This window comes from Biomphalaria glabrata, chromosome 1 (assembly GCF_947242115.1).
Source record: "Biomphalaria glabrata chromosome 1, xgBioGlab47.1, whole genome shotgun sequence".
Taxonomy (NCBI): Eukaryota; Metazoa; Mollusca; class Gastropoda; family Planorbidae; genus Biomphalaria; species Biomphalaria glabrata.
The window spans coordinates 51825209-51853048 of NC_074711.1; the positions used below are offsets into that span (position 1 = coordinate 51825209).

The 27840-nt window shown below is 38.6% G+C and overlaps 1 protein-coding gene and 1 long non-coding RNA gene across 3 annotated transcripts in view; both read left to right on the forward strand.

Annotated features, from left to right (window-relative positions):
• The first annotated feature begins 4999 nt into the window (after positions 1–4999).
• LOC129928546 (uncharacterized) lies at positions 5000–8428 on the forward strand. The gene is made up of 2 exons (XR_008780025.1): positions 5000–5888; positions 5931–8428. It is a non-coding gene; the product is annotated as an uncharacterized LOC129928546 (long non-coding RNA).
• Positions 8429–12067: 3639 nt separating this feature from the next.
• The window catches only part of LOC106074968 (uncharacterized), a 69869-nt gene continuing 54096 nt past the window's right edge, over positions 12068–27840 (forward strand). For both annotated transcript variants that reach the window (XR_008780026.1, XM_056043191.1), the window contains exons 1-2: positions 12068–12278; positions 27009–27252. Coding sequence is in view for 1 of the 2 variants with exons in the window: in XM_056043191.1 (XP_055899166.1) it covers positions 27212–27252 (41 nt within the window). In the remaining variant the exon portion in view is untranslated. The remainder of the gene's footprint in view (positions 12279–27008; positions 27253–27840) is intronic.

Sequence of the window (27840 nt, forward strand, 5' to 3'; positions counted from 1 at the left end):
TCCACACACGAAAAGAGTACAAGCTGATAGCGATAGTTCTAAAAAGCGTGAGTTTTGAGATTTAAATGTGATAATGGAGGCAAAAAGCTGACTAGTGTTAACAGCTTCAAATACTTTGGAACTATTGTCTCAGATGAGGGAACGAAACCCGAACTATTGGCCCGAAAAGCACAGTCCACAGCAGCCCTTTCAAAACTTAAAATAATATGGAAAGACAAAGGCTTAGCCGTCGGCACCAAAATCAGACTGATGCGCTCCCTGGTCATGGCCACATTTTTATATGCTTGTGAGTCTTGGACGCTGACTGCAGCGCTAGAGAGGAGGATCCAAGTAATGGAATGAGGTGCTACAGAAGGATCCTAGGTATCACATTCAAAGACCGCATCACAAACCAAGAGATTAGAGACAGGGTTACTGCAGCGATCGGACCCCATGATGACCTGCTTAACTATAGTGAAAAAACGCAAGCTCAAATTCTATGGCCATATTACAAGATCTTCGGGGCTCGCAAAGACCTTCCTTCAGGAAACAGTACCAGGCAAAAGAAGAAGAGGAAGACAGAGAAAGCGATGGGAGGACAACATAAAAGAATGGACGGGCCTGCCATTGAAAGAGGTTCTAAACAAGGCAAAAGACAGGGAGATATGGAGAAAGACGGTCGACGAGTCTTGCTTGGTGCCCCAACGGTCCAACAGACTAAGGGATAGGTAAAGGTAAAGGAAAAAACATAATAACGGCTATTCCAGTTTATTTTGAAAGTTTACTTTATAGAAAAGTCTACTTTCTTTTGTCCCTAGCTTGCTTCTCCTTTACCCCTTCTACTTTACCCCTATCTCACTTCTCCTTTACCCCTATCTCACTTTTATCCCTATCTCAATTCAATCCATTTTTCTTCCACCACCTAACTCTCTCTGGCCCCACCCTTAACTCTATTCCAGCTTTTAGCCACCCACCACCATCGCCCCAACCTCCTTTGTCAATAAATAAAAAAGCGGAGAAACAAACTTTTATTTTTTTTAGCGTCTCCAGACTTCCATTACAGGGAAAACCCAAAGTCTTAGATCGTTTGATTATGCAATGTATTTTATACAGAGATAGGCTTATAGACTAGTATTCTATTTTTTTATACAGAGATAGGCTTATAGACTAGTATTCTATTTTTAGCGGCTCCCGTAAGGGGAAAAAGCCGCTATTAGGTTTGTGCAAAATGTCCGTCTGTCCGTCTGTCACACTCAGATCTCGAAAACTAGAAGAGATATGAAAAATATTATTTCATCATTAAATGCGGCTTGAAAAGTTTAGGTGCAACGGCTACTTTTGGTTTTCTAAAAGCAAACCGTTTAATTTATAAAATTAATTATGCAAGCGATTTTTTTCATAAAAATACACCAATTCTAAAACAATTACGTAAATGTAAGGGAGGCAATGTTACAATATGCTAACAAAGATGGACAATTTTTGTGTATTTTCAGTATCACTAAGTCAAATATATTTTTAAAATGTACAGAAAATGTTTACAACAAATATAAATAATAGTTAAAGATGTTTTTTCTGGTCAACTAGCTGCTAAAATTAAAAGAAAACATTTCTGTTTGTTTATAAAGGCTAATAATGCACTTTGTATGTAAATATCACGCACATTTTTTTTAATGGACTTTTTATACAGCGATTTTCGTGCAGTAGCGTAACGTCGCTACATGACCAGGTGCTAAACCAATTCCTTAAACTTTTTTAAAAAATCAGATTTTATTTATTTTTTGTTTAGTGCCCCCATACGAATAAAAGAAGATTATTTTTGTGCGTTTTGTCTGTTGGTCAAGCTGTCCGTCACGATTAGATTAAAAAAACTAGAACTCTAAAAGCTATTGAAAATCTGATTTACACTTTAATGTTCCTCCCGTAACATCTCAATAGTTTTAAGTATCTAAAAATTGATTGTTCCGGATTTTTTTGTGCAAAACTAATCAACCCCAACAAATGTTTGTTTGCTCTTCTAATTTATATTACATTCAATTTCCATGCTTAAACGTTGCAAAAACACATTATCAATAATATGTTGTTCCGTTTTTTATGTAAATAGCATATTAATGCTAAATCAAAATCTCTATACTGACATATTTCATTAAGTGTAAAAATGTTCCGGATATTATTTTATAAAACATGAATTATGCCTAATGATTGTTTGAAATCGCATAATTTACTAATATTACACTTATATTATTTGACAATGCGTCACTATAATTTGGTTATCAATATCAAATTGTTCCGTATTTTCATCTTTAAACAAATTTTAAAAATATCGACAATATGTTGTTCAGGGCTTTAAAAAAAAGTAATTTACTAGAATTGATTACTGAAAATTACTTTTTAGACATTTAATTATTTTGCTAAAACTTAACATAGAAGTTTTGTAATCGATAAAGAAAGTTCCGGATTTTGTTTCTTACAAATCGTCGCCAGAAATTTCCGAATTTATTTAAAAATCTACTAACGCCAAATAATTGTTTGAACTCCCTCTTCTAATTAATAAACAAATATTCTTCTCATTTACGAAATAATGTTTTTACGGATTTTTATGAAAAATATTTTATCTCACTACTCTCTTACAGTACATTTAACTTTCTACCTAAAACATTAAACAATCTAATTATCGTTAATATTATGTTGCGATTTTTAAGGAAAACAGAATCCAAACACCAACGTAAGGTATGAAAATCTCTCCACATGGCTGTAGTACATCTAATTTTTATACGAGACCATCCAAAAAATTTACTTAACGGTATTACATTTATCTGAAATTCTCTTTTTCTTTTACTATTTATACAAACATCCGGAACAATCTATTATATAAATTTTTCAATTGTGTTCATACCTAAAAATTATTGCGATGTTTTGAAACGTAGAATAAAGGTTAATCAATTTTTAATAACTTTTAGTTGTTGTTTTTTTTATTTCAAGATGACGGACAGTCCGACTGACAGACAAAACGCAAAAACAACGCGGCTTTGATCCTTTTTAAATAAATTCTATTAGAACTCAGTGCACCAATGTCTATGAACCCTCGTTAAATATCTCGTGTAAATAAAGACATTTTTTTTATGGTACCGGTACTAGCCTATTGTGAGGTAATGGAATTTTTTTTCTTTGACGTCATATGAATGGACTCTTTAAATGTAATGTTAAAAGAACGCACTCGGTGCACCAATGTCTATTAACCCTCGAAAAATTGCTTGTATTAATTAAAACATATTTTAGTCTAACTAAGCCGTGTGACGTAGTGTTTTTTTTCCTTTGACGTCATATGGAATGAATTCTTTAAAAGAAATGCTAAAAGAACGCACTCGGTGCACCAATGTCTATGAACACTCGATAAATGGCTCGTAATGATGAAGGCGATTTTTATTCTAGCTAGGCCGTGTGACGTAGTGTTTTTTTTTCCTTTGACGTCATATGGAATGAATTCTTTAAATGAAATGCTTAAAGAACGCACTCGGTGCACCAAAGTCTGTGAACACTCGATAAATGGCTCGTATCAATGAAGGCGATTTTTAGTCTAGCTAGGCCGTGTGACGTAGTTTTTTTTTCCTCTGACGTTATATGGAATTAATTCTTCAAATGAAATGCTAAAAGAACTCGGTATAGTAATGTTTATTAAGCCTCGTTATGTGACTCGCGTTTAAAAAAGGAATGATATCTTGATTTGGATCTAATCTAGATTTTTATTACAGTATATCTAGATCTGGATTTATATTCTAATTAAAATTATTTTAGAGTCTATATCTAGAATTTCTAGATCTAGTTTAGACTAAAATAGACTAGATTAAGATGTAGAATTTCAATTTCTAAACTTAAAGTGTAAAAAAAAGTGTAGATTTTCATTTCCAAACGTTTTGATCAATATTGTAATGTTTTAATATACTAAACCTAATCTACTATTTTTTATTTAATTTATATTTAAATTTACGGCAAATGAATCTTTGAAATATTATTACTTTTGACCATCGGATGGCTGCCTGGTCGTGCGGTTTTCGCGCTGGACTGTCGTTCAGATTTATGGATGGTCCAGGGTTCAAACCCTGCCCGCTCCCATCCCCCGTCGTCCTGCTGGAGGTTTGGACTAGGAAGTAATTATCTGCAACTCTGAAGGAACATCCGAAACATGTAAAACATTTTACATCAAAATTAAATCACCTCTTGAATATTATTTGCGAATATGCAGATCCGACAGGGATCCGACTTCGACGGGGGCCTCCTCTGAGTTTGTGTAACACAAACTCTCTTTGTAATCTTGTTTATACAGAGATAGGCTTATAGACTAGTATTCTATTTTTTATACAGAGATAGGCTTATAGACTAGTATTCTATTTTTTATACAGAGATAGGCTTATAGACTAGTATTCTATTTTTTATACAGAGATAGGCTTTTAGACTAGTATTCTATTTTTTATACAGAGATAGGCTTTTAGACTAGTATTCTATTTTTTATACAGAGATAGGCTTATAGACTAGTATTCTATTTTTTTATACCACTGGCGGATCCAGGGGGGGGGGGGCGGTAGGGGCGATTGCCCCCCCCACAAGGGGGGGGCGGACGAATTTTAGTATAGAATTAAACACAATTTGTATACGAATTTATTACTTATGTTAATAATATATACTAATTATTTATATTTCAACTTTTTTAAAGATTATTTCGCCCCCCCTCTAGTATATTGGCTTATTTTGTGGGGTCGGGAGGGGGGGGGATGGCATTGATTCCGCCCCCCTTCCATAAACTTTCGAGTGGGGGGGGGCGGTCCAATTTATTTCTAAAAATCAAAGCTTGCTAACAATATCAATTAAATATCTATATGATTAAAACTTGTTATTGGTGTTTTAACTAATCTTTATATAATGTCGTTCCCCTGTTGGCCGATTTGGGGGGGGGGCGAATACTTCTACTACCCTTCCCACCTAAACCCTTTGAGTGGGGGGGGGGGGCGGTCCTACTTGTGAGCTGGCGATCCTAGATTTAATTTTTATCTATTTTTATCTGTATTTTAAGTTTAACTATCTAGGCTAGTGCTGAGTGCGTGCATGGTTCCCGCCAGCTCTTTTACTTTAGAAGTTAGTTTGTACGAGTCATGACCTGGCTCTATAAATAGAACAGGTGCGGTCAGTTCTTTCTTTTTTTTCCGGTGTTGACCGTCGGTCAGTGCAACCATGTAGAAGAAATAAGTGTTTAATTGTTGCGCTTGTATTCAGCTGGGACCGCCTGCTATAATTCCTGCTGTCGTTAAGTCTGCTGTTGTTAGTCTACTGCCTGTAGGCTGTTGTTAGTCTACTGCCATTAGTCTGCCATCGCCTCCCTGTACCTTTTTTTGTTATATTTTATTAATTCTAAGCTTAGGTCTAGGGTAGTAATAGTTAGATAGTTGGTTTGGTTAGTCTGTTAGTGTTTGTAGATTTAGAGGGTTTTAGTTAGTTGCTGAGTTCAGTTGTAGTGTTAGTGTAGCTCTATATGTTATATTTTATTATTGATTTATTTGTGTATGTAAATAAAGTTTCTTTTTGTTTTATTTATCCTAAAGTAAAAGTTTCGTTATTGCTTTCTTTTAGTTAGTTAGTTTAGTTTAGTTTAGTTTAATTGTGCTGTCTGGTTGCTTAGGCGACTCTAGCCCCTTGGTCGCAGACCGAGGTGCACAGATTGGGCCCACCCAGTAGCGCAAACATCTGCCTACTGTATAAAATTTAATGTTGAGCAGCAGAAGAGAATAGGCCACCACACTCGCGCCTGCCTGACCTGGCCACATTTTTGGTGTCAGAAGTGGGATCTGTGCTTAAGTAATCAGACACACATTGTTTTCTTAGGGATTAGGTTGTTAGTTTTTTTTTGAGGCTTTTGTTAGGTTGATTTAGGTTTTGGTTAGGCTTCGTTAGCGCATTGTTAGGATTGCATAGGTTGGTATTAGTTTTAGGTTTGGATAGCAGTAGGAATCAGTGTTGGAGAATTTATTTTGTTGTTGGTTGTTAGAATATAGGATATGGATAGTTTAGTTTGTTGTTTGAGTTTTGTTTTATGTAGTGGTCTTCGTTATGGTCAGTAGTGAGTTGGTTTTAATGTTACTTGGAGATGTAGTTCTAGGAAGTTGTTGTAGTGCGTTGTGAGGTAGTTAGTATTGTTGTTATGGGTTAGGGTTAGAGTTGGTTAGAGTTGAAGTGTTAGGTTAGGGTGGCAGAATGGCAGCAGCGGCAGGAAGGATGCAGCGGTCCCAGGCTGAATTTGAGGTGCCTCGGAAGAGTGATCTGAGAGGAGACAAGTCTGCAGCTCTCCCATGCCTGCGGAGAGGTGTCAGCCCAGTGTTGACGGATGGCGAGATGGCAGTTGAAGTCTGGACTGATGGGTCATCGCCAAACTTTGTTATTGAAGGTGTTAAGCGATACTACCAAAACTTAGACAGCTCCAGCACGGGTTTTTTTTGCAAGTATTCATGTACTGGACTGACAGAGGTGCCCCACTTCCACCTCTGTGTTATAAACAACTGGGCCAGTTTGTCCAATTAGGACGACTGTCCGCCCAGTTGCAACGTATGGTTTAATGGCCCTCACATCTTGAGGTCGCCACTGAAGAAAGCCTTCCACGTCATCTTTCTGTAAACCACATGGATTTCGCTCCTCACTTACTGGGTGTCCTGTGTCAGCCGCTGGTCATCTCTACTGGACAGCGGTGGTGGACCGGCCAGAGATGTAGAAGTCGTCAAGAGCAGAGCAAACCTGTCGTGTCTTTTTCCCTTTTATTAAATGTTTTTTATATGTTCTTATCACACTGTTCATTGTGTGGCTCCTTTTATACTTTGACTTGTTTTAATGTATTTATGCATATTATTTTTAATTTGTATTTATGCTTTTATGTATTTTGAATAATGATTAATTTTTTTGAGTATGTTCCATGGGTGTTTGCATGTGTTGCAACCCAATAAGTTTTTTGTAAGTCTTTATTGGGCTCTCAAAAGCCAATATTGTGCTTGGTTGCTGTAGTAAAGTGCTGTTTGTGCAATTTTTCTAGTCATGTTAATTTTCGATGTTGCCGTCAAGGTACTCGTTATGTTATTTGTCTTGGAGGCCATGACGTAGATAAATGTAATACATTTTACACAGTATTTTGTTGTTGCCTTTGGAAGGCAATGTAATGTTTTTTTAGTAGACTTTTTTTGAAGTACTTAAGGTACTCATTAATGTCATGTTAGGTTGAATTGTCTGACAGTGGTACTTTTATTTTGTATTTTTCTATGTCTCACCACCACTGTTGGATGCCCTGTGTTTTGGTTATAGCACTGTAACTTCAGGTTGTGTTATGACACTTTGAGTGTACCATTTTTTAATGTTTTGGTCTTTGTGACCATTGTGAGCCTTCAGTGGCTGGCCATAAGTCTGTGTGACTATGGGCCTGTTGAAGCCTTGGTGGCTTTGTACAAGTCTGTGTGACTTTGTTTTAGCCTGTGTGGCTAAGGCACTGAGTTAAGCCTCATAGAGTTCCTGTTGGTCTGTGTGACTAAGTTTATCATGTTTGGCTAGGGCGTCATTTGCTCTAACCATGTAGTTTTCGTTAATTACTTTTTTTGTCGTTCCATTTTTTTAAAGATGTCATGCACTATATTTTGTATTACCTGTATTTTTATTGTTTTCTGTTGAAAGCTTTGCCACTTGTGAAGCCATTTAGTACTGAGAGCTATGGTTATAGTTCTCCGTTCTCTTGTATGAATTCATTTTTATTTTATTTCTGCTGTATATATTTTGACTTTTTATCTCTGTATTTTGTGTATTTTTATTTTGCGGGGACGCAAAAGTTTTGAGCGGGGATGAATGTGAGCTGGCGATCCTAGATTTAATTTTTATCTATTTTTATCTGTATTTTAAGTTTAACTATCTAGGCTAGTGCTGAGTGCGTGCATGGTTCCCGCCAGCTCTTTTACTTTAGAAGTTAGTTTGTACGAGTCATGACCTGGCTCTATAAATAGAACAGGTGCGGTCAGTTCTTTCTTTTTTTTCCGGTGTTGACCGTCGGTCAGTGCAACCATGTAGAAGAAATAAGTGTTTAATTGTTGCGCTTGTATTCAGCTGGGACCGCCTGCTATAATTCCTGCTGTCGTTAAGTCTGCTGTTGTTAGTCTACTGCCTGTAGGCTGTTGTTAGTCTACTGCCATTAGTCTGCCATCGCCTCCCTGTACCTTTTTTTGTTATATTTTATTAATTCTAAGCTTAGGTCTAGGGTAGTAATAGTTAGATAGTTGGTTTGGTTAGTCTGTTAGTGTTTGTAGATTTAGAGGGTTTTAGTTAGTTGCTGAGTTCAGTTGTAGTGTTAGTGTAGCTCTATATGTTATATTTTATTATTGATTTATTTGTGTATGTAAATAAAGTTTCTTTTTGTTTTATTTATCCTAAAGTAAAAGTTTCGTTATTGCTTTCTTTTAGTTAGTTAGTTTAGTTTAGTTTAGTTTAATTGTGCTGTCTGGTTGCTTAGGCGACTCTAGCCCCTTGGTCGCAGACCGAGGTGCACAGATTGGGCCCACCCAGTAGCGCAAACATCTGCCTACTGTATAAAATTTAATGTTGAGCAGCAGAAGAGAATAGGCCACCACACTCGCGCCTGCCTGACCTGCTCACATACTTTTGTGGGGAAATCATATTTTGTGAGCAAAATTAGTTGAATTAAAATATAATTTTTATATTATGTCGCTCCCTTTCTGGTATTTTGGCCGATTCGGTGGGGTAAGGAGGGGGAAAGAATTGCATTTGCTGCTCTCTCCACTCTAGCCCTCTGAGTGTGGGGGGGCGGTCCTATTTTTATGGAGAAATCATAGTTTGTGAACAAAATAAGTTGAATATCTATATAATATAAGCTACATATTGATATCTGAACCCATTGTATACTATATCGCACCACACTCTAATAACAAATTTTATCATTAGTAAATATAAAATGAAAAAGGGTTGTACCAGGTGGGAGGGGCGATTCATGCAATCGCCTTCTACCCATCGGACAAAACAATACTTTTTTTTTTTGTTTAATAGTTAAGATATTACAATTTTTTTTAAAAATCTGTTATATATGCTATAAAATAAATTTTTATATCGAGTCGCCCCACCCCTATTCTTTAAAGCCAAATGCAATCATTAGCAAATATTATAAAAAGGAGCGAGGATTAATCGTTTTCACTCTACCGCCCCTCTTTTCCAGACGAAAACACGATGTTTCAAAACAGAATAGTCAAATATGGCGACAGAGTTTTTGTAATTTCATCATTTTTTTATCATAATTTTTTAGAAATACTTTGCTTTGGAAAATTTAGAATTCATACCAAATTTCTCAGTAGAAGAGTAACGATTTAGATGAGTTCTGAGCCCAAATGTTCTTTTCCAATCCGCCTTTTTTCAATCTTTACTCAATCTGCAATTTTTCTAGTTAAATTTGGGACTTTTGCTCACAGTTTATGCTTGAATCCTAAAAATGCAAAAAAATTTAGAGTAGAATCTAATTGGCGCACTTCATTTCTCCTCCCACTTCAGTTTTTTTTTTGTTAGAGCTTTAGATTATAGTTCTGCAACACTACAAAGTTACATACATGCCTATTGAAATAAATGAGTTGTTTTTTTTTTACAAATATTAATTTTCGAACTTTCTTTTCGGCGGCGATCCTCAAAGCCATAATCTCAATATGTGGGGTATCTTCTAATTTTATTTGCAATGTACTAAAGGCCTATAAATTCATATTAGAATATTTTTCAACTAAAACATTTTTCAAAAGTTCCTTTTTAATAGGATGAATAATGAGCTGTAGATGTCATGGAAATGTGAAGAATGCAATAATGAGCTGTAGATGTCATGGAAATGTGAAGAATGCAAGAAAATGATTTTGGCGTCGGGGCTTCGCCCCGAACTCCACTAATGAATAATGAGCTGTAGATGTCAGGAGAATGCGTTTCTGCAGTGAAGAATGCAAGAAAATGCTTTTGGCGTCGGAGCTTCGCCCCGAACTCCACTAATGAATAATGAGCTGTAGATGTCAGGAGAATGCGTTTCTGCAGTGAAGAATGCAAGAAAATGCTTTTGGCGTCGGGGCTTCGCCCCGAACTCCACTAATGAATGAGCTGTAGATGTCCTGATAATGCGTTTCTGCAGTGAAGAATGCAAGAAAACGCTTTTGGAGTTCCTTTTTTAATAGGATGAATAATGAGCTGTAGATGTCCGGAGAATGCGTTTCTGCAGTGAAGAATGCAAGAAAATGCTTTTAGCGTCGGGGCTTCGCCACGAACCTCACTGATAACTAATGAGCTGTAGATGTCAGGAGAATACGTTTCTGCAACGAAGAATGCAAGAAAACGCTTTTGGCATCGCGGCTTTGCCCCGAACCCCAATGAGGAGACTTACAGTGCTCCCTCAGAACCCCAAGCTATCAAGAGAAAGGCCTCAGCATGTCTTTTTTTTTTCGTAGAATGTTAAGAAACAATGCTTTTTAATTTTTTTTTATGTTCATATATATACACACAAAAAATATATATATGATGTACGCACGTTTATGAATAGGGTTAGAATTTACTGGGCGTTAGGGTTAGGGTTTGGAAAAAATCGCCCCCCCCCTCACTCCGAAGTTCTGGATCCGCTAGTGTTTTATACAGAGATAGGCTTATAGACTAGTATTCTATTTTTTATACAGAGATAGGCTTATAGACTAGTATTCAAAGAATCGGAGGGACCTTGCTACTCACGGTAGCGGGTCAAATGGAGTGGAATCAAACACTAATTAGTGTCGTGGTAAAGTTGCCTGCTCGTGGGTCCGGACTAAGAACGTGAAAATGGGTCTTCCTTAGAAACATGAATACAAATATCGAGCCATCCTGAATATATCACATACCAGATACTGAAATCCTACAGTTTTCTAATATGAACAGTATCCATGCCACAGTAAAAAGGTCCCAATTTCGGTGTGAGGACACGTAGTCCGCATAGTTGAATAAAAACAAAGAGTAATAAGCCTTGGTATACATATCAATGTAGACAGAAAAGAAGCCCTATCAAGATTGAAATTACATAGTAAAACCTACACAGTCAAACCTACAAAATTGCTATGAATACTGCCAATACAAAACATGCGAAAAGGAAAGCGCCCCCATGGGGGGGGGGGGAGGGATCAATACAAGCGCTATAAAGACACCTTAAGAGCTCCTTTAAGGAGTGCGATAACGACATTCACGGCTGGAAAGCACTAGCTCTCGGTCGCTCCTCATTGCGTGAAGCCGTGACTGTCGGAGTCAAGAGACACGAAGCAAGGAAAGTGACCAGCATGAAAGTGCACCGAGCAAACAAAAGCTGAGAGAAGAAACAGGCCTTTCTGCAACGACCAAAATTAACCATGCCACGTATGTGGCCGGCCTTTTAAAGTAAGGAGTGGACTTTACAGTCACCTTTGAGTTCATAGGATATGAGAAACACTATGGAGGAGGGTTTGAAAGTCAAAAACCCTTTCTATGCTCATGGAATTTGATGACTGTCACTTTGATTACTTTTTGCTTTTAGAAACTGAATGACTTCACTGTGGTATCATGACATTGACTTCACTGGGACCTCGCCTCAAAGGTGAATGAACTATAGTTTTACTGTAAATGTAACTTCATGGAACTGAAACAGGAGTCATGGCCGTGAATCTTTCTAGAGGTCGATTCAGATGTGATCCCATAACAAAGCAGTTCAGAACTCATGCAAGGCAAACCCGATTGAGAAACTCAACGCACACTCACAGATCTAAAAACTCTAAGGAACCTTAATTGAACCTTCTTAATTCGCAATTATGTTTATCCCGTTGGCGATAGGACAGGGATTAGGGATACGCCATTTCAGAATTCCAGCCTGGAGTGAGTTTATAAGATATCACTAGCTAGTCCCCAATGACTTTCCACGCCCCTCCCTATCTTTACATAGTCTGCCAAACCCTCATTTGTAAACAATGAAAAAAAAATCCATTCGGGTCTTTCCGGTTTCCCCTTTTTTCATAAATGACTTCTTATACTTCCTCACGCTTCATTTATTTTCAAGAAAATTATTTACAACATACTGTCAAGGGAGAGCACTTAAAAATATAGAAAAGCCGAACTTGTCTGTCGCAAGAGACTTTCATACTTCAACTAGGCAATACTTTTTTTTCTTTGTCAGAAACTGTTGTCACGTGCATGCATTTGGAGTTTAAATTGGAGGTTTTGTATGAACTTGTGCTTTCGAGTTTATAAACAGATTCTAAAAGAAGGTAAATTATTTGATCTGTTTCTTACCTGTAACACCAAGCACCTTCATGTTCGTGTGTGTTTCTCATTCAGTATTCCTCATTGGTCTAAACATTCCAAAATAAACTACTCGTCTTTCTCCTCAACCTTTCACAGATTGCGTAGTTTGTTAGTTATGAGATGTTTTAGAGTGTATAATACAGTTTGAGTTTTAAAAAACTTTAAAATTAATGTTTATCTAGGTTTCGTGGATTCTTTTGCATCTTTTATTTATATCTCAATACTACTATAAATATTAACACATCTCTATAGCATGGGGGTGGGTGTCGGAATTTAGTGACATATTTTCTGCTTTGAATTTGTTTATTTTAGGTGAGATTTTAATACTAAACCATCACTAGCCCCATCGCAGCTAAGGGGGTTTTGAGTTTAAAACCCCCTACCAGAGGGTTTTGCAGTTAAATCCCCCTCCAAGAGCATAGCCAAGGCAGATTTTGATTTTAAACCCCCCTCCGAAATTTACGATAAAAACCCCTATTCAATATAAGACTAAACCATACATTAGTCAACAGATTCTATGAGCGTAGCCAAAGGGGGTTTTGAGTTCAAACCCCCCTTCAGCGGGGTTTGGAGCTAAAAAAAATACATCTTCAATATAAAAAAAGAAATGTACACACTCGAAATTTATGAGAGTAGCCAAAGGGTGTTTTCAGTTTAAACCCCCTTCCAGCGGGGTTTGAAGCTAAAAATACCTCTTCAATATAAAAAGAAAGCAAATTGCACACTCAAAACTCTATGAGCGTAGCCAAGCCAAGGGGGTTTTAGACTCAAAACCCCTTTGGCTATTTAAAACGTCTACAGATGGTTTTGAGTTTCCCCTACAGAAAGTTTTGAGGTTGAAAATCTCTCTCTTCAATATTATTCTAACGCAAAACTACAGTCACTAAATTCTATGAGCGTAGCTAAGGGGTTTTGAATTTGTTAAAAAAAACTATAGAGATGTTTTAGTGTACCCCCCCTCCTCCCCAACAGATGATTTTGACAAGAGCGTAGCCAAGAGAGGTTACAAATTCCTACCAGTTAATAAAGTGCATTGAATATTCATCTGCTGAAATTGAAAAAGACTAAATGTAGCTAAAAAAATGGCTAAGACGGATTTTAGCAGTCAGTTATAGAGATTGGGTCTCATTCAAGGAAATCCTATGCCGAACTGGAAGTCACCCCTTAGTAAGGTTGTGACAGAGCGTCGCATGAGGTTTGCGGAACATGTTCTCCGACAAAATAAATTACGCATACCAAAAGATGCGACGTTATGGAGACCATTAGGAGAAAATCGCAAAAGGGGACATCCTAATTCCTAGTACAACTTGGCGCCAGACTTTCATGGAGGACCTCAGAGCAGATCGGAAGAGGCTTCAGACGTTGCCAGTGACAGATTTTTGTGGAAGCAGCTTGCCAACCAATGCGCCAAATGGCGCGGGAGGATCTAAGTCAGTAAGAATAGCAGATTAGATTTTTGAAATAAAACTTTTTGATAGCAGTATGATGCACTGTAGATACCTCAGAATATGCATTTTGTTGGCTTTCAATACCGGAAATAGACTCCATTACTGGCAAGGGCGGGAGTCTACAATTTTCCCACTAACTCCAGGAAGAAATTATTCTAGAGTACAATAAATGTCTTCCGAAAGAATTAAGGGTCAGAATGTAACACACACACACACACACATACATATATATATATTTGGCGGAAGATGGGGAAAAAAATCCCCCCAACCCCCCCTCTCGAGAAAAAAAAATCCTGACTACGCCCCATGCTCTCTAATATGATGTCCTCAATGTTCACATCTCTCTAGTATGATGTCCTCAATGTTCACATCTCTCTAGTATGATGTCCTCAATGTTCACATCTCTCTAGTATGATGTCCTCAATGTTCACATCTCTCTAGTATGATGTCCTCAATGTTCACATCTCTCTAGTATGATGTCCTCAATGTTCACATCTCTCTAGTATGATGTCCTCAATGTTCACATCTCTCTAGTATGATGTCCTCAATGTTCACATCTCTCTAGTATGATGTCCTCAATGTTCACATCTCTCTAGTATGATGTCCTCAATGTTCACATATCTCTAGTATGATGTCCTCAATGTTCACATCTCTCTAGTATGATGTCCTCAATGTTCACATCTCTCTAGTATGATGTCCTCAATGTTCACATCTCTCTAGTATGATGTCCTCAATGTTCACATCTCTCTAGTATGATGTCCTCAATGTTCACATATCTCTAGTATGATGTCCTCAATGTTCACATCTCTCTAGTATGATGTCCTCAATGTTCACATCTCTCTAGTATGATTTGTTTTCTGTCACGCCTTATCTTTCAGTTTCATGGAAATGGAAAGGGGCACGATCATATGCTTGAACACCGGGACATGTCTACGCCACTGCTGAAACAGATACCTCTGCCCCCCCCCCCCCCATCCTCATATCCTTTTACTGGACAGTAGTTTTTGTGTTCCAATTTAGAATTCCAATCCAAGAATAGAAAGATGTTTGAAATGTAGTTGATGTTCGTCCAGAATTGAAAATTATTTCAGCCAAGCCTAAACACCCGCGCATTGCCATCTGGACGTGCTGCTAGAGTGCTTTTAGTGACCATAGTGACCGCTTCTTAGTGTTGACTTCTATCTTGATAGTCTGTTACCCCCTGAACTTCATTCTTGGTCTGTAGATGTTTATATCAAGCTTAGTTTTACAAAACGTATATCAACTCATTCTGTCTGGTACAGTTTGTGTACACATTGTTTCTCCCACCTTCCCATTCTAGAATTAAGTTGAAATTGTACGAAATTATTTGTTGTACCTAACAAAGCATGAATCAATAAAAAAAAGTTAACCAATTAGTTAATTAATCATCGCTAAGTTTTTTTTTTTGGTATCCAACAAGGGCAACTAATGCTACTGAGAGGTGTGGCTGTATATGTGAAGTTATTCCTCTTATTTTATTTTGTACATGTTTTTTCTCCCGTTCTATGGTTAAGTTGATTTTTTGTATAATAATTATTCATATTCGATGACAGTGTATCAATCAATCTTAAAAAATTAACCAATTAACAAATCAATTTTTAGTTTTATATAAAAGAGAGTTTATTCTTGCAGTATTGAGATAATGAGGCAGCGATTTTGCGGTTCTTCTTCTTAGATAAACTTGTTTTTTAAAACAATTTTTTAAAAATATATTTTTTTTTATGGCACAAGTTTGTTTCCTTTTCAAAATAAAGACAAAAAAACAAACAGGGTTGCTGGAAGCCTACAAAAAACCCAGTCTTGCATTTTACTTCCTCAAACACTTTACATAAAAAAATACACCTCCATTTAAAACATGCACATATGAAGTACTAGTCATGTGATCATTGAAATTATGTGGTGAAAGAGAGAGAGAGAGAGAGAGAGAGAGAGAGACAAAGAAAGAGATAGAGATCAATAGTAAGAAAGAGAGAGAAAGATAAAGTAAAAAAGACTGAAAGTGAGAGAAAGAGAGAGAGAGAAAGAAAGAGAGAAAGAGAAAAAAAGATAGAGAAAGAGAAAGAAAGAGAGAGAGATAGAAAGAAACAGAGAAAGAGAGAAAGAAAGAGAGAGAGAGAAAGAAAAAGAGAAAGAGAGAGAAAAAAAGAGAGAAAGAGAGAGAGAAAGAAAGAGATGGCTAGAGACCAAGGCGGGGAGAGATAAAAAGAGTTGCGAAACAGCGAGAGAGAGAGAGAGAGAGAGAGAGAGAGAGAAAGGGAGAGAATGAGAGAATTATCAATCTAGAAATAAAGAGAGAGGTGCAGAGAAAGAAAAAGTTATCTTGAAATTTACTCGTCATGGTTATTCCCCTTCTCTTCGTTAGTCTGGTGGGCACTGTCAGGTGGGTTTTGTCCTCGCGCTCATCTAGGGTATGATGTACTCCGCCGGGCTCCCCACCTGAGCAGTGTTTATTAGCTTTATGCCGGGGTTATAATTTAGCCTTGGCTCGTCTGCCTGGGCACCCCTAACAGTCCAGTAATCAATTTATGCAATACATATCTAGGAACGAATAAACCAAACTATTAACGTATACTAGTGAATAACAATATTGCATATAACAACAAAGGTTTAATGAGTTAATGATATATATGATATTATGTGGCATACATTATGAATAAATATCAATGGCAATTACAGATTACATTCAACGGGCTATAGCACACCTTAATCTCAGTGCCATAGTCAATCCGGCCTCACAACGCCAACCCAACGCCACGGGCAATAGTCAACTACCAAGCCTACAACTCAGACTTGACTCCAGTAGAGTCCCAAGCCTGCGTCCCTAACCAATACTGGGGAATAACACCACACAGATAACTCAATCTCAAGGCACACCAAGAGAACACAAAGAGACTCATCTCAAGGCACAACAAGAGAACAATGACACCAATATAGCGCATCCTTAGAAACAGAACTAATAAGACCTTATGGTGCTCAAACGAAAATACCCTACCAGATGCGCACGACATCCCCCCTCTCCCTCTAACTGGATCTTGCGAAAACAAGTCCAGTCTTCAAAAAAGAAATTGAAAACTGAAGTATATAGACAGCAAAAGGAATTTGGAAACATTGCCAACATTGAAGCCGAAGAATACAACCTTCATAAAGTCAAAATTACATAATTATTCACATAGATGATGTCGCAAAGAACAACATCCAGCATAAAACTTTTATAACATTACAATGCATAATAAAAACAAGCAGTACATATTACATACATATTCATACATATCAAGCAATAGCTATAATAAAATAGTCTTCTTGTGCGAATCACACCAGTCTTGAGCACAAGTCTGCAAGTATATTGTCCTCTCCTTTTATGTGACACACGTCGAAATTGTAGTCCTGGAGCATCAGCGCCCACCTCGTAACACGGTGGTTCGTAAAGTTCGTGCTCCGGAGGTAAGCCAAGGCCTTGTGGTCTGTCTGAAGGTGAAACGTCGTTCCCCTAAGGTATCTGTCCAGTTTTCTAATGGCAAATACAATAGCCAAGCCTTCTCTCTCGATGATGGAATACCTCTGCTCCCGAGGCAACAATTTGCGACTCACATACTTGACGGGATGCAGAACACCTTTCACGCACTGACTCAGTATACCGGAGATTCCTTTGTCCGAAGCATCGGTCTGAAGAAAAAATGGCAATGAAGGATCAGGCAAACGAAGAATGGGGTACCTACACAGATACGCCTGCACCCTGCTCAAGGCCTCCGCGCACTCATGATTCCAGTGCACTTTAACAGACCGACCCCGACACAATAGATCAGTAAAAGGGTACACTAGATCAGAGAATCTCGGTATGAACCTGCTATAATAATTCACCAACCCAATGAGGCTACGAATCTCCTTTTTTGTTGTGGGCGTTTTAAACTCTAGAATTTTCTTAACATTACTAGGATCAGGCTTAACAACCCCCTGCCCTACATTATGTCCAAGAAACTTAACATTAGTAAACCCCACTTCTAATTTGGCTGGCTTTAACGTAAAACCATTTTCCCTAAGAGCGCCGAAAACATTACGGACACTTTTCAAATGTGTATCCCAATCTTCACTGAAGATACATATATCATCGAAGTAAAATAAAACGTTTTGCAAACCTTGCAGCATACGTTTAACGACCCTATTAAAATGATTTGGGGCCCCACTTAACCCAAAAGGTAAATAGTGAAACATATAATGTTCCCCCAATACACGAAAAGCTGTGTATGGTTTACTTTCCTCACTAATGGGAATCTGCCAGTAACCTTTAGTAAGATCAACTAAAGTAAAATATTTGGCCTTATACAATTTGTTAAACAACTCCTCCTGCTCAGGTATCACTTCAGCCGGGATTTGAGTTACATTATTAAGTTTTCTAAAATCTATACATGGTCTTAACGACCCATCTTTCTTTTTAATAATGACTACCGGGGCTGCATATGGCGAGTTCGTGGGACCAATTATTCCCAACTCAAGCATACTGTCAACTTCTTGCTTAACTTTATCCCTCATATGTATGGGAACCGCGTATGGCTTTAGTGCGATAGGCTTTGTATCTGTTAACGTAATAGAAAATTTCTCTACCTTTGCTCTACCAGGCGAATCTGAAATGATATCCCTAAACTCATTTAGAACATCATCAACCTGATTTCTCTGCACAGAACTAAGATCGGGGTTTATTTTGACCTGCGCCAAGATATTCCCGTCTGACTTCTGGCTAACTTCCAACGTTGGAATGTTAGGCAGCGCATCTTCCTTAGACAACCCTTCAGTATCTGCGTCTTCGTCGCTCACGACAGACACCATATTGGCTGATAGAAACTTATTTTCATCACCAATAGTATTAATACTAACTACATCATCTACTTTCCCTACCCGACAATGATACTTCATAAGCCTATTAATATGGTACATTTTCAGCTTCTCGTCCTTCTGTACAATAAAGTTAAACTTTGACATTTTTTTGACAACCTTATACGGGCCCTGCCAAAATACAGACAACTTATTTTCTCTTTGTGGTTTTAAAACCAACACACAATCTCCCGCTTCTATGTCCCGATTGGATGAATACTTGTCGTACTGGACTTTATATTTTCTTTTATTTACTTGGTCATTTTCACTAGCAATAGCGGTAACGACAGACAACCTTTCTTTCAAGTCCAATAGGTAGCTAAATACATTTTTATGCTCCGTTTCTTCTTCCCTATTTGTAAAAACTCGTTTTAAAATAGACAACGGACCCCTCATTTGTCTACCATAGACAAGTTGAAACGGAGACACACCAGTTGTCTCATTAGGAACTTCCCTAAATGCAAATAATGCGGCAGTTATCTTTCTATCCCAGTCCCGTGGGCTATGTTGGGTGACCTTCCTAAGGAACGACTTCAAAGTCCCATTTAGCCTCTCAATTTGACCATTCGAGGAAGGGTGAAACACAGTAGAGTGCACCGGTTTAATTGAGAAGAACTCACACACCTGGTTATACAGTTCGGAGGTAAACTGACCCCCCTGATCCGACAATATTTCACAAGGCAGTCCGATTCGGCTGAATATGGTGGTTAGTGCCTCGATTACCGTCTCTGTATTTATATTACGTAGTGGAATAGCCTCCGGCCATCTTGTAGCAATATCCACTAAGGTTAAAATAAACCTGTTTTTATTTTCTGATAGCTCCAATGGGCCAACAATGTCAATGGCCACCTTAAAAAATGGGGTGAAAATCACATTCATACGACCCAGTTCCACTCTGTCACAACGACGTGGTGTTCTAGCTTTCTGACACACATCACACGATTTCACAAACTCTTTCACATCCCTGTCTAAACCTTGCCAAAAAAAATATTTATAAATTTTGCCTTTCGTTTTCCTTATTGAAAAGTGACCCGCTAGCATACTCTCATGCGCCGTTCTTAACACAAGCTCCCTCTTAGACGACGGTACAACTAACTGTCTCTCTTCCTCACCACATTCTCCCTTAAATACTCTATACAACAATCTATCAAATACTTTAAATTCTACACATCCATTCTTCTTATTATCCACACAGTTATCTACCTGCCGCTCCCAGAGATCTTTCAACGATGGATCACTCAATTGCTCACGTAAAAAGTCATCACTTGTACCTAGAACATCACGACAATCTTCCAGCACTCCACTGTCATTCATAACATTGTCATCATTTTCTCTCTCTTTCATCGCCCTAGTTACAGCAGCACAACCAAGCTGACTGCCACCGTTCAAATCTATATTCCCAATAATTAGGTCTGCCACTGGATCCCAAAAACATGCTACTACAAACTTACCAACAATATATTCAGTCTCAATGTCAACGCACGCTAACGGGTAATCTCTCACTGTCCCATCAACAAGTTTCAACCTATAACTTCCAGGAATCATATCATTCTTTCCAACTAACGAACTCCTAATACCTATCACGCTTGAACCAGAATCTTTCAGCACAGACACAACTTTACCATTTACTCTACCACTTTCAAACTTCAACTTGCCTACCGATCTGTCACGCAACGATTTATCCACATAAGATAATGTTTCTTTTTTACAAGGGGAAAAAAATCAAGACCCTTTCCTAGGGAACAATTGCAACAATTTTGCACATCATGTGGACCACTCAGTCACCTGTATCTAATCGGTGGGCCAAAGGTTCTGTTGTTATAGTTGGGTCTCGGTGCGTACGCCCCTGTACCACCTGACCTTCCGTATCCGTTATCAGGCGGACGCCCCTCCACGTCATAACTTTGCCGTCTCGTGCTCGTGCCGCGGATTCTGCGCCCACTACCGTCAAATTGCCTCCGATAACGCCCTAATGAAACATTTCTATTTGGGTGAGAGTTTGCAGGGGTTGCGGGTGCTTTCTTAGACCTTCCATCCGCAACAGGGGTGGAGTTCGCTACTGGCGAACGTTGAGGGCATTCAACTGACTTGTGGCCTTTCATGCCACACCCGAAGCAAACAATCACTTTTCTTTCAACGGCCGGGCCACGATTCACTGCTTCGCCACACGCCGCCGCAACATAAACACTTTCTTCTTTAGCAAGCGACGCCCCCGAATTCGCGACTTTAAACCCCTCTATAATGTCTAACATGTTCTCCACAGTGTTTTGCTTGTTTAGAACAAGTTGTCGATAGACCTCCCCTGAAACATTTTCAAGTATCCCGTCTTTAATCAAGAGATCTTTGATCTCATCTACTGTCTTTCCTACCTCGGCCATTTTGCACCAGTTGTCCAGCGCGGTCCTCCGCTCAGTCACATACCCACGGAAGTCATTCTGCCGTGGTTTGACCCGGTGGAACCTTTTGCGGCATGTCTCCGCATTAATGTCTGCGTGGCGGAGAAGTGCCGTTTTGACATCCTCATACTTGTCGCTGAGGAACAGACTGTCCCTCAACATAAAGTTTTTGAGAGGTGTCGTCAGTTTGTAGGACAACAGTAGGGCCCACTCTTTACTCTCAATCTTACACCTTGCTGCCACGGCCTCGAAGTGCGTCAGGTACGCCAGAAGATCGTCCTCTTCCTTCATGCCTTGGAAGTTCTTGTCTAGCCTGTCCAAGACACTCTTTTGTCGCACCTCAACTGCCTGACCTACCACTGCACCTGCCTCTGGCGCCGACTTCTCTTTAAGCCGTGCCAACTCCAGTTCATCTTTTCTCTTGAGCTCCTCTCTAGCATCTCTCTCCTTCCACCTCTCGTGTTCCTCACGCCTGGCCCTCTCCTCTCGTTCATGTCTGGCGGCCTCATCTGCCTTCGCCTCTCTTCTCAACCTCTCTTCCTCCGCCTTCGCCTCTTTTCTCAACCTCTCTTCCTCCGCCTTCGCCTCTTTTCTCAACCTCTCTTCCTCCGCCTTCGCCTCTTTCTTCAATCTCTCCTCTCGCTCAAGCCTAGCCGTCTCTCGTTCAAACTCCTCCTTCTTGGCTCTCTCGTATTCAACCTTCTGCTCTGCCACATACCTCTCCAACCTCTCACCATCATACCCGAGAGCACGGCCGTCACTGATGAACTGGGCGGTTAGAGTCAACCTCGTCTCCATCACACAGACTATTAAATAATACTTGCAGTCTAACTATCGCTAACAAAAACCAAAGTTAGATCATAGAGATAAAAAGGAAAAAAATATATATATTATTTCTAAATTACAACGGGCTAACTGAAATCAAGGGCGCATCGACAAAAACAGGGCCAAGGACTTATCTGCTCAGTATCCCGCGTCGGAAGAAAATCGCCTCACTCCAGGCTCCGCAGAAGAGAAAAGCCACAGACAACCAAAGCCACTGGAGCAGACCAACGGTTCTAACTTCAGGACGGTTCCGGTACACCAGCCAGCAAGACACACAGTTTCCGGTCGATCCCGTCGACAGGCACTCGATCCACTCACACGTTGCCGCTCAGAGTCAGAGGATTCAGGCGTTGGTGACAATAAATAAAAGAACAGGTTACAATAGTTTCAAAGAGTAACTACACACTCTAAGTTTCTCGATACACATTGTGAACCAATCCCATTACGCAAAATACAACGAATGCCCGTCTAATCTATTTAGTGCTGCACAACAGCAGACCGCTTTAACATCATAAATGTATTTACTGATCACTTTAAAATATACAAAACATAATCCATTATGTATCTGCATTTTATACTGGCCCTAGCGGTCAAATCAAGGACACAGAGGTCACAAAGTTGACATTTACATATTGTTTCCCAGAGCCCCCATTTCTGTCAGGTGGGTTTTGTCCTCGCGCTCATCTAGGGTATGATGTACTCCGCCGGGCTCCCCACCTGAGCAGTGTTTATTAGCTTTATGCCGGGGTTATAATTTAGCCTTGGCTCGTCTGCCTGGGCACCCCTAACAGTCCAGTAATCAATTTATGCAATACATATCTAGGAACGAATAAACCAAACTATTAACGTATACTAGTGAATAACAATATTGCATATAACAACAAAGGTTTAATGAGTTAATGATATATATGATATTATGTGGCATACATTATGAATAAATTTCAATGGCAATTACAGATTACATTCAACGGGCTATAGCACACCTTAATCTCAGTGCCATAGTCAATCCGGCCTCACAACGCCAACCCAACGCCACGGGCAATAGTCAACTACCAAGCCTACAACTCAGACTTGACTCCAGTAGAGTCCCAAGCCTGCGTCCCTAACCAATACTGGGGAATAACACCACACAGATAACTCAATCTCAAGGCACACCAAGAGAACACAAAGAGACTCATCTCAAGGCACAACAAGAGAACAATGACACCAATATAGCGCATCCTTAGAAACAGAACTAATAAGACCTTATGGTGCTCAAACGAAAATACCCTACCAGATGCGCACGACAGGCACCACGCAAGATTTCTCGACCATCTTTCTCCATTCCTCTCTGTCTTTTGCTTTGGTTAGAACCTCTTTCAATGGCAGGCCGTCCATTCTTTTATGGTGTCGCTTATTCTGTTTGCTTCTTCTTTTTCCTGGTACTGTTCCCTGAAGGAAGGTCTTTGCGAGCCCTGAGGACCTTGTAATGACCTCTATGGCCATAGAGTTTAAGTTAGCGTTTTTTTTTACTAGTTAATAGGTCATCGTGGGGTCCAATCGCTGTAGTAACACTGTCTCTAATCTCTTCATTTGTAATGCGGTCTTTGAATGAACGTGATACTTAGGATCTTTCTGTAATAATAATAATAATAATAATCTTTATTATCCGTAAGGAAATTTGTCTTACAATTTGTGCATTACACCAAACAAAAAACATTATAACTATAAGAAACCAAAGTGTACATTCACACCAGACTCACTCATAATTTACATGTGACAAAGTTTATATCAGATTGTTCTTATTTAATGATTTGATTGCCAGGGGAACAAAAGAGTGTTTGTGTCTGTTTGTCTTTGCTATCGGTGTCTTGTATCTCTTTTGTGATGGTAAAATCACAAAATCCTGACACAAAGGGTGATTCTTTATTTCGAGGATCTTGTTAGCTTTTTTATAGATGTTTGTCTCAAACAACTGACCAAATGGGGTTTGTTTTTTGCCAATGATTTTGCCAGCAGCATTTAGGATTCTATAAAGTTTATTCCTATTTTTAATGCTCAGATTGCCATACCAGGCAGTGATATTGAAACTTAAAATATTGCAGATGTGAGCGTGATAAAACATAGCCAAGGCCTTTTCGCTAACATTAAACGAGGACAGTTTTCTTAGTAGTCGTAATCTTTGCTGCCCTTTTTTGCTGATATAATCAGTATTTGCAGTAAAATTTAGTTTATTGTCTAGGATAGTACCAAGGTATTTAAAGGTTTGCACAATTTCAATAGTCTCTCCAGCTACAGAAACAATATCATTTCCCTTCATGTCCCTACGAAAATCGATTATCATTTCTTTGGTTTTTTTTACATTTAATAATAAAAAATTATCTCAATTCCATTGTTAGGTTATTACTATTTCATTTATTATTATTTCATTAAGACCATTAACAAAAGTATATGTATTAATGTATGAAAAATATAAAATAATAAGTCTGTTATGTGTACGAGTTCTGTTATAGTAAATTATTAGTAAAACTAAAAAAAAAAAGTAAAGTTCCCCTTTCAGACCTTGTGGTTGGAGAGATACAAATGTGTAATCTGAGTCTGTATAGCTTGTACTGTTCAGCAATATAGGTTTCGTGTTTCTGTACGCGTCAAATTACTAGCGAGTTCTTGATTACAGACTTGTAGACGAATAATACAACTCCACAAATAGAGTGAACAACCAACAGGCGTATGAAGTATAACTGTTTAATTTAAGTCTAGTCTCAGTCACTATCAAGAACGATGTTACCTCTATGAAAGCCTCAACTGTCCGTTTAATCTAGCTAAGCTACAGTCTCGCTTTGCATTTTATGTCGTCATAATTGCGTTCACTATCAGTCACCAAAAGTGCGTCTCTACATGGTCTATAGGGCAGATGATGTATATAGACCATATATTAAACAGTTTTCCATTACGCTGCCTGAGACGCACAAGTAATCGTGTCCATGGGCGTAGCCAGGATTTGTGTGTGGGTGTGGTGGTTTTGGGCTCCCCCCCTAACCATAAATTATCTATCTATCTATCTATCTATCTATCTATCTATCTATCTATCTATCTATCTATCTATCTATCTATCTATCTATCTATCTATCTATCTATCTATCTATATATATATATATATATATATATATATATATATATATATTTCAAAAATCTAATGTGCTATTCTTAATGACTTAGATCCTCCCGCGCCGTTCAGCGCATTGAAGCCTCTTCCCATCTGTTCAGAGGACCTCCATGAAAGTGTGGCGTGAAGTTGTACTAGGATGTCCCTGTTTGCGCTTTCCTCGTAATGGCCGCCATGTCATCGCAACTCTTTGTATGCGTAATTCAACTTTGTCGGAGAACCTGTCCTGCAAACCTCATTTCTACGCTCTGTACCAAACTTACTCAGGGGTCGACTCCCAGTTCAACATAGGATTTCCTTGATTGAGACCCGATCTCTATAACTGACTCCTAAAATCCTTCTTAGCTATCTTTGTTGAGTCACAGTTAGTCTTTTTCAATTTTGGCAGACTATTCACTGCACTTTATTAATGGCGCCCAGCCACTGGTAGAAATTTGTCACCTCTCTTGGCTACGACTTGGAATTAGGTGACTATAGTTTGCTTTAGATTTTAAATCGAAAAGGAATGTTTTATCGTCAAAATCATCTGTTGAAGGGTTTTAAACTATAAAAAAATCTCTGGAGTATTCGGTGATAGTAGTTTGCTTTAGAATAATATTGAAGAGGGGGGTTTTCAACCTCAAAACCCTCTGTAGGGGGATTTAAAACTAAAAACCATCTGGAGGGGTTTTTAACTTTTAAAAAAACGCCATCTGGAGTAGGGGGGCTCAAACTACGCTCAAAGAATTTTAGTGTGTAATTTACTTTATTTTTATATTGAAGCGTTATTTTTCAGCATCAAACCCCGCTGAAGGGGGGTTTAAACTCAAAACTCCCTTTGGCTACGCTAATAGCATTTCGATTGCGTAATTTGCTTTTTTAATATTGAAGAGGTATTTTTTTTAAATAAACAAAAATAAGTCACTAAATTTCGACCACCCCCCCCCCTGCGGGAGGGATTTCATTTCGGCCCCCCCCCCGGCTACACCCATGATCGTGTTTCAAATCAAAATGTTTTGAATTTTGGCCAATACAATCAGTAACTATGCTATTTAGACACAGAAGACTACATAGGCTCGGACATGTCACCCGCATGCCAGTCGGAAGAATTCCTAAAGACATCCTCTATGTCAGCAGTTCTCAACCTTTTATGCTCGGCGACCCCTTTTTACAATCCCCCACTCTGCCGCGACCCCCCCCCCCACACACACACACATACATCAGTAGAGGAATAGACAATAACAATCCATATTTTCAATGGTCTTAGGCGACCCCTGGCATATCGTCAATCCACCCCCAAGAAGGTCGCGACCCACAGGCTGAGAACCCCTGCTCTATGTTGAACTTGCGAAGGGAGTCAGACCCAAGGGACGCTCAAGACTTCAACAAAATCTGAGAACTACAGGCATCAATGAAAGTATGTTGGAGGTAATTGAACAAGATCTGAGAACTACAGGCATCAATGAAAGTATATGGGAGGTAATTGAACAAGATCTGAGAACTATGGGCATTACTGAAAGTATGTGGCAGGTAATTGAACAAAATCTGAGAACTATGGGCATCACTGAAAGTATATGGGAGGTAATTGAACAAGATCTGAGAACTATGGGCATCACTGAAAGTATATGGCAGGTAATTGAACAAGATCTGAGAACTATGGGCATCACTGAAAGTATATGGGAGGTAATTGAACAAGATCGGACAGTATGGAGACAGAGTGAGCGTGCTGGGATGTGCCGGGAGAAAAAGGAAGCAGCCCTAACCAAGAAAGAAAACTGCCCAATCAAATCGAGAACGATTGGTCTCCATCAGCTAGCCCTAAAACAGTTGCATTCACATGCACGAACTGTGGCAAACATTTCTTTGATATCAAACTAACTAACGAAATTACTTCTGCATTATTGAGAGATATAGTTGAATGTGCGCAGTACTTCCCCTTAGGTAAGCTTTTTTTTTTTCAAAACGATTTTTATATTTCGTTTGTTTTCTATTCTTTCTTTCTTAATTCTTAAGATGGAGAGGCTTATTAAAAGTCAAAATTTTGCACACAACAATAAAGAATTAACAATACTTTTAGAAGGGAAGTAACTTCATTAACAAACAATGACACAAACATCAAGAAGCGAGGCGTACAAGATGTGTTCTTAAGTTTGGATGCTCTCTGTGACAAACTCACGATCGAAACAAGCCCTAAATATGGAACCGAAGGTTGGCAAATGGCGCAATTCACTTTTGCAAAGATAGTGTCTATTGCCTGGTAAGTTCATTAAATTTAAATTATTGACTCCTAGTATATCAGATATTTGAGTGTTAGCAACTCTAATGTGAAACAAAATGTCAGTTTTGTTAGTTCTCTTACTTTCACGTCTGAGCAGAAGAACAGGACCAGGCCTACATTTGTTGATGAACAATTCGGGTTTTTAAATTATATGTGTTATTAAAGATATTTAAGGTTGAGGTATATCTCAATGCTCATTATGTTATATATATATGTTTGTGTGTGTAGGTGTAATTTTAATTAGTATAAATTAATTTTATGATATTACAATATATTAAAATAAAAGATATATTTTTAATATGTGAAAACAATTAATTAATTCACTTAACAGTATACTAAAATATGCACACTATCAGGGTGGGATAACAGATTAGTTAGTTAGGGTATGATATTACAGTCCAGTATCCGCAGCCTGAACAGTGTAACGCAAGAACCTAAAGGTAATAGCATGTAAACTACGAACATTGAATACAATTTATACAACTGAACATTTAGTGAATAACAACAGTTGGCAACAGGAACAATATTTAATAATACTTAATTGTAAGTTAACAACATATTTACATT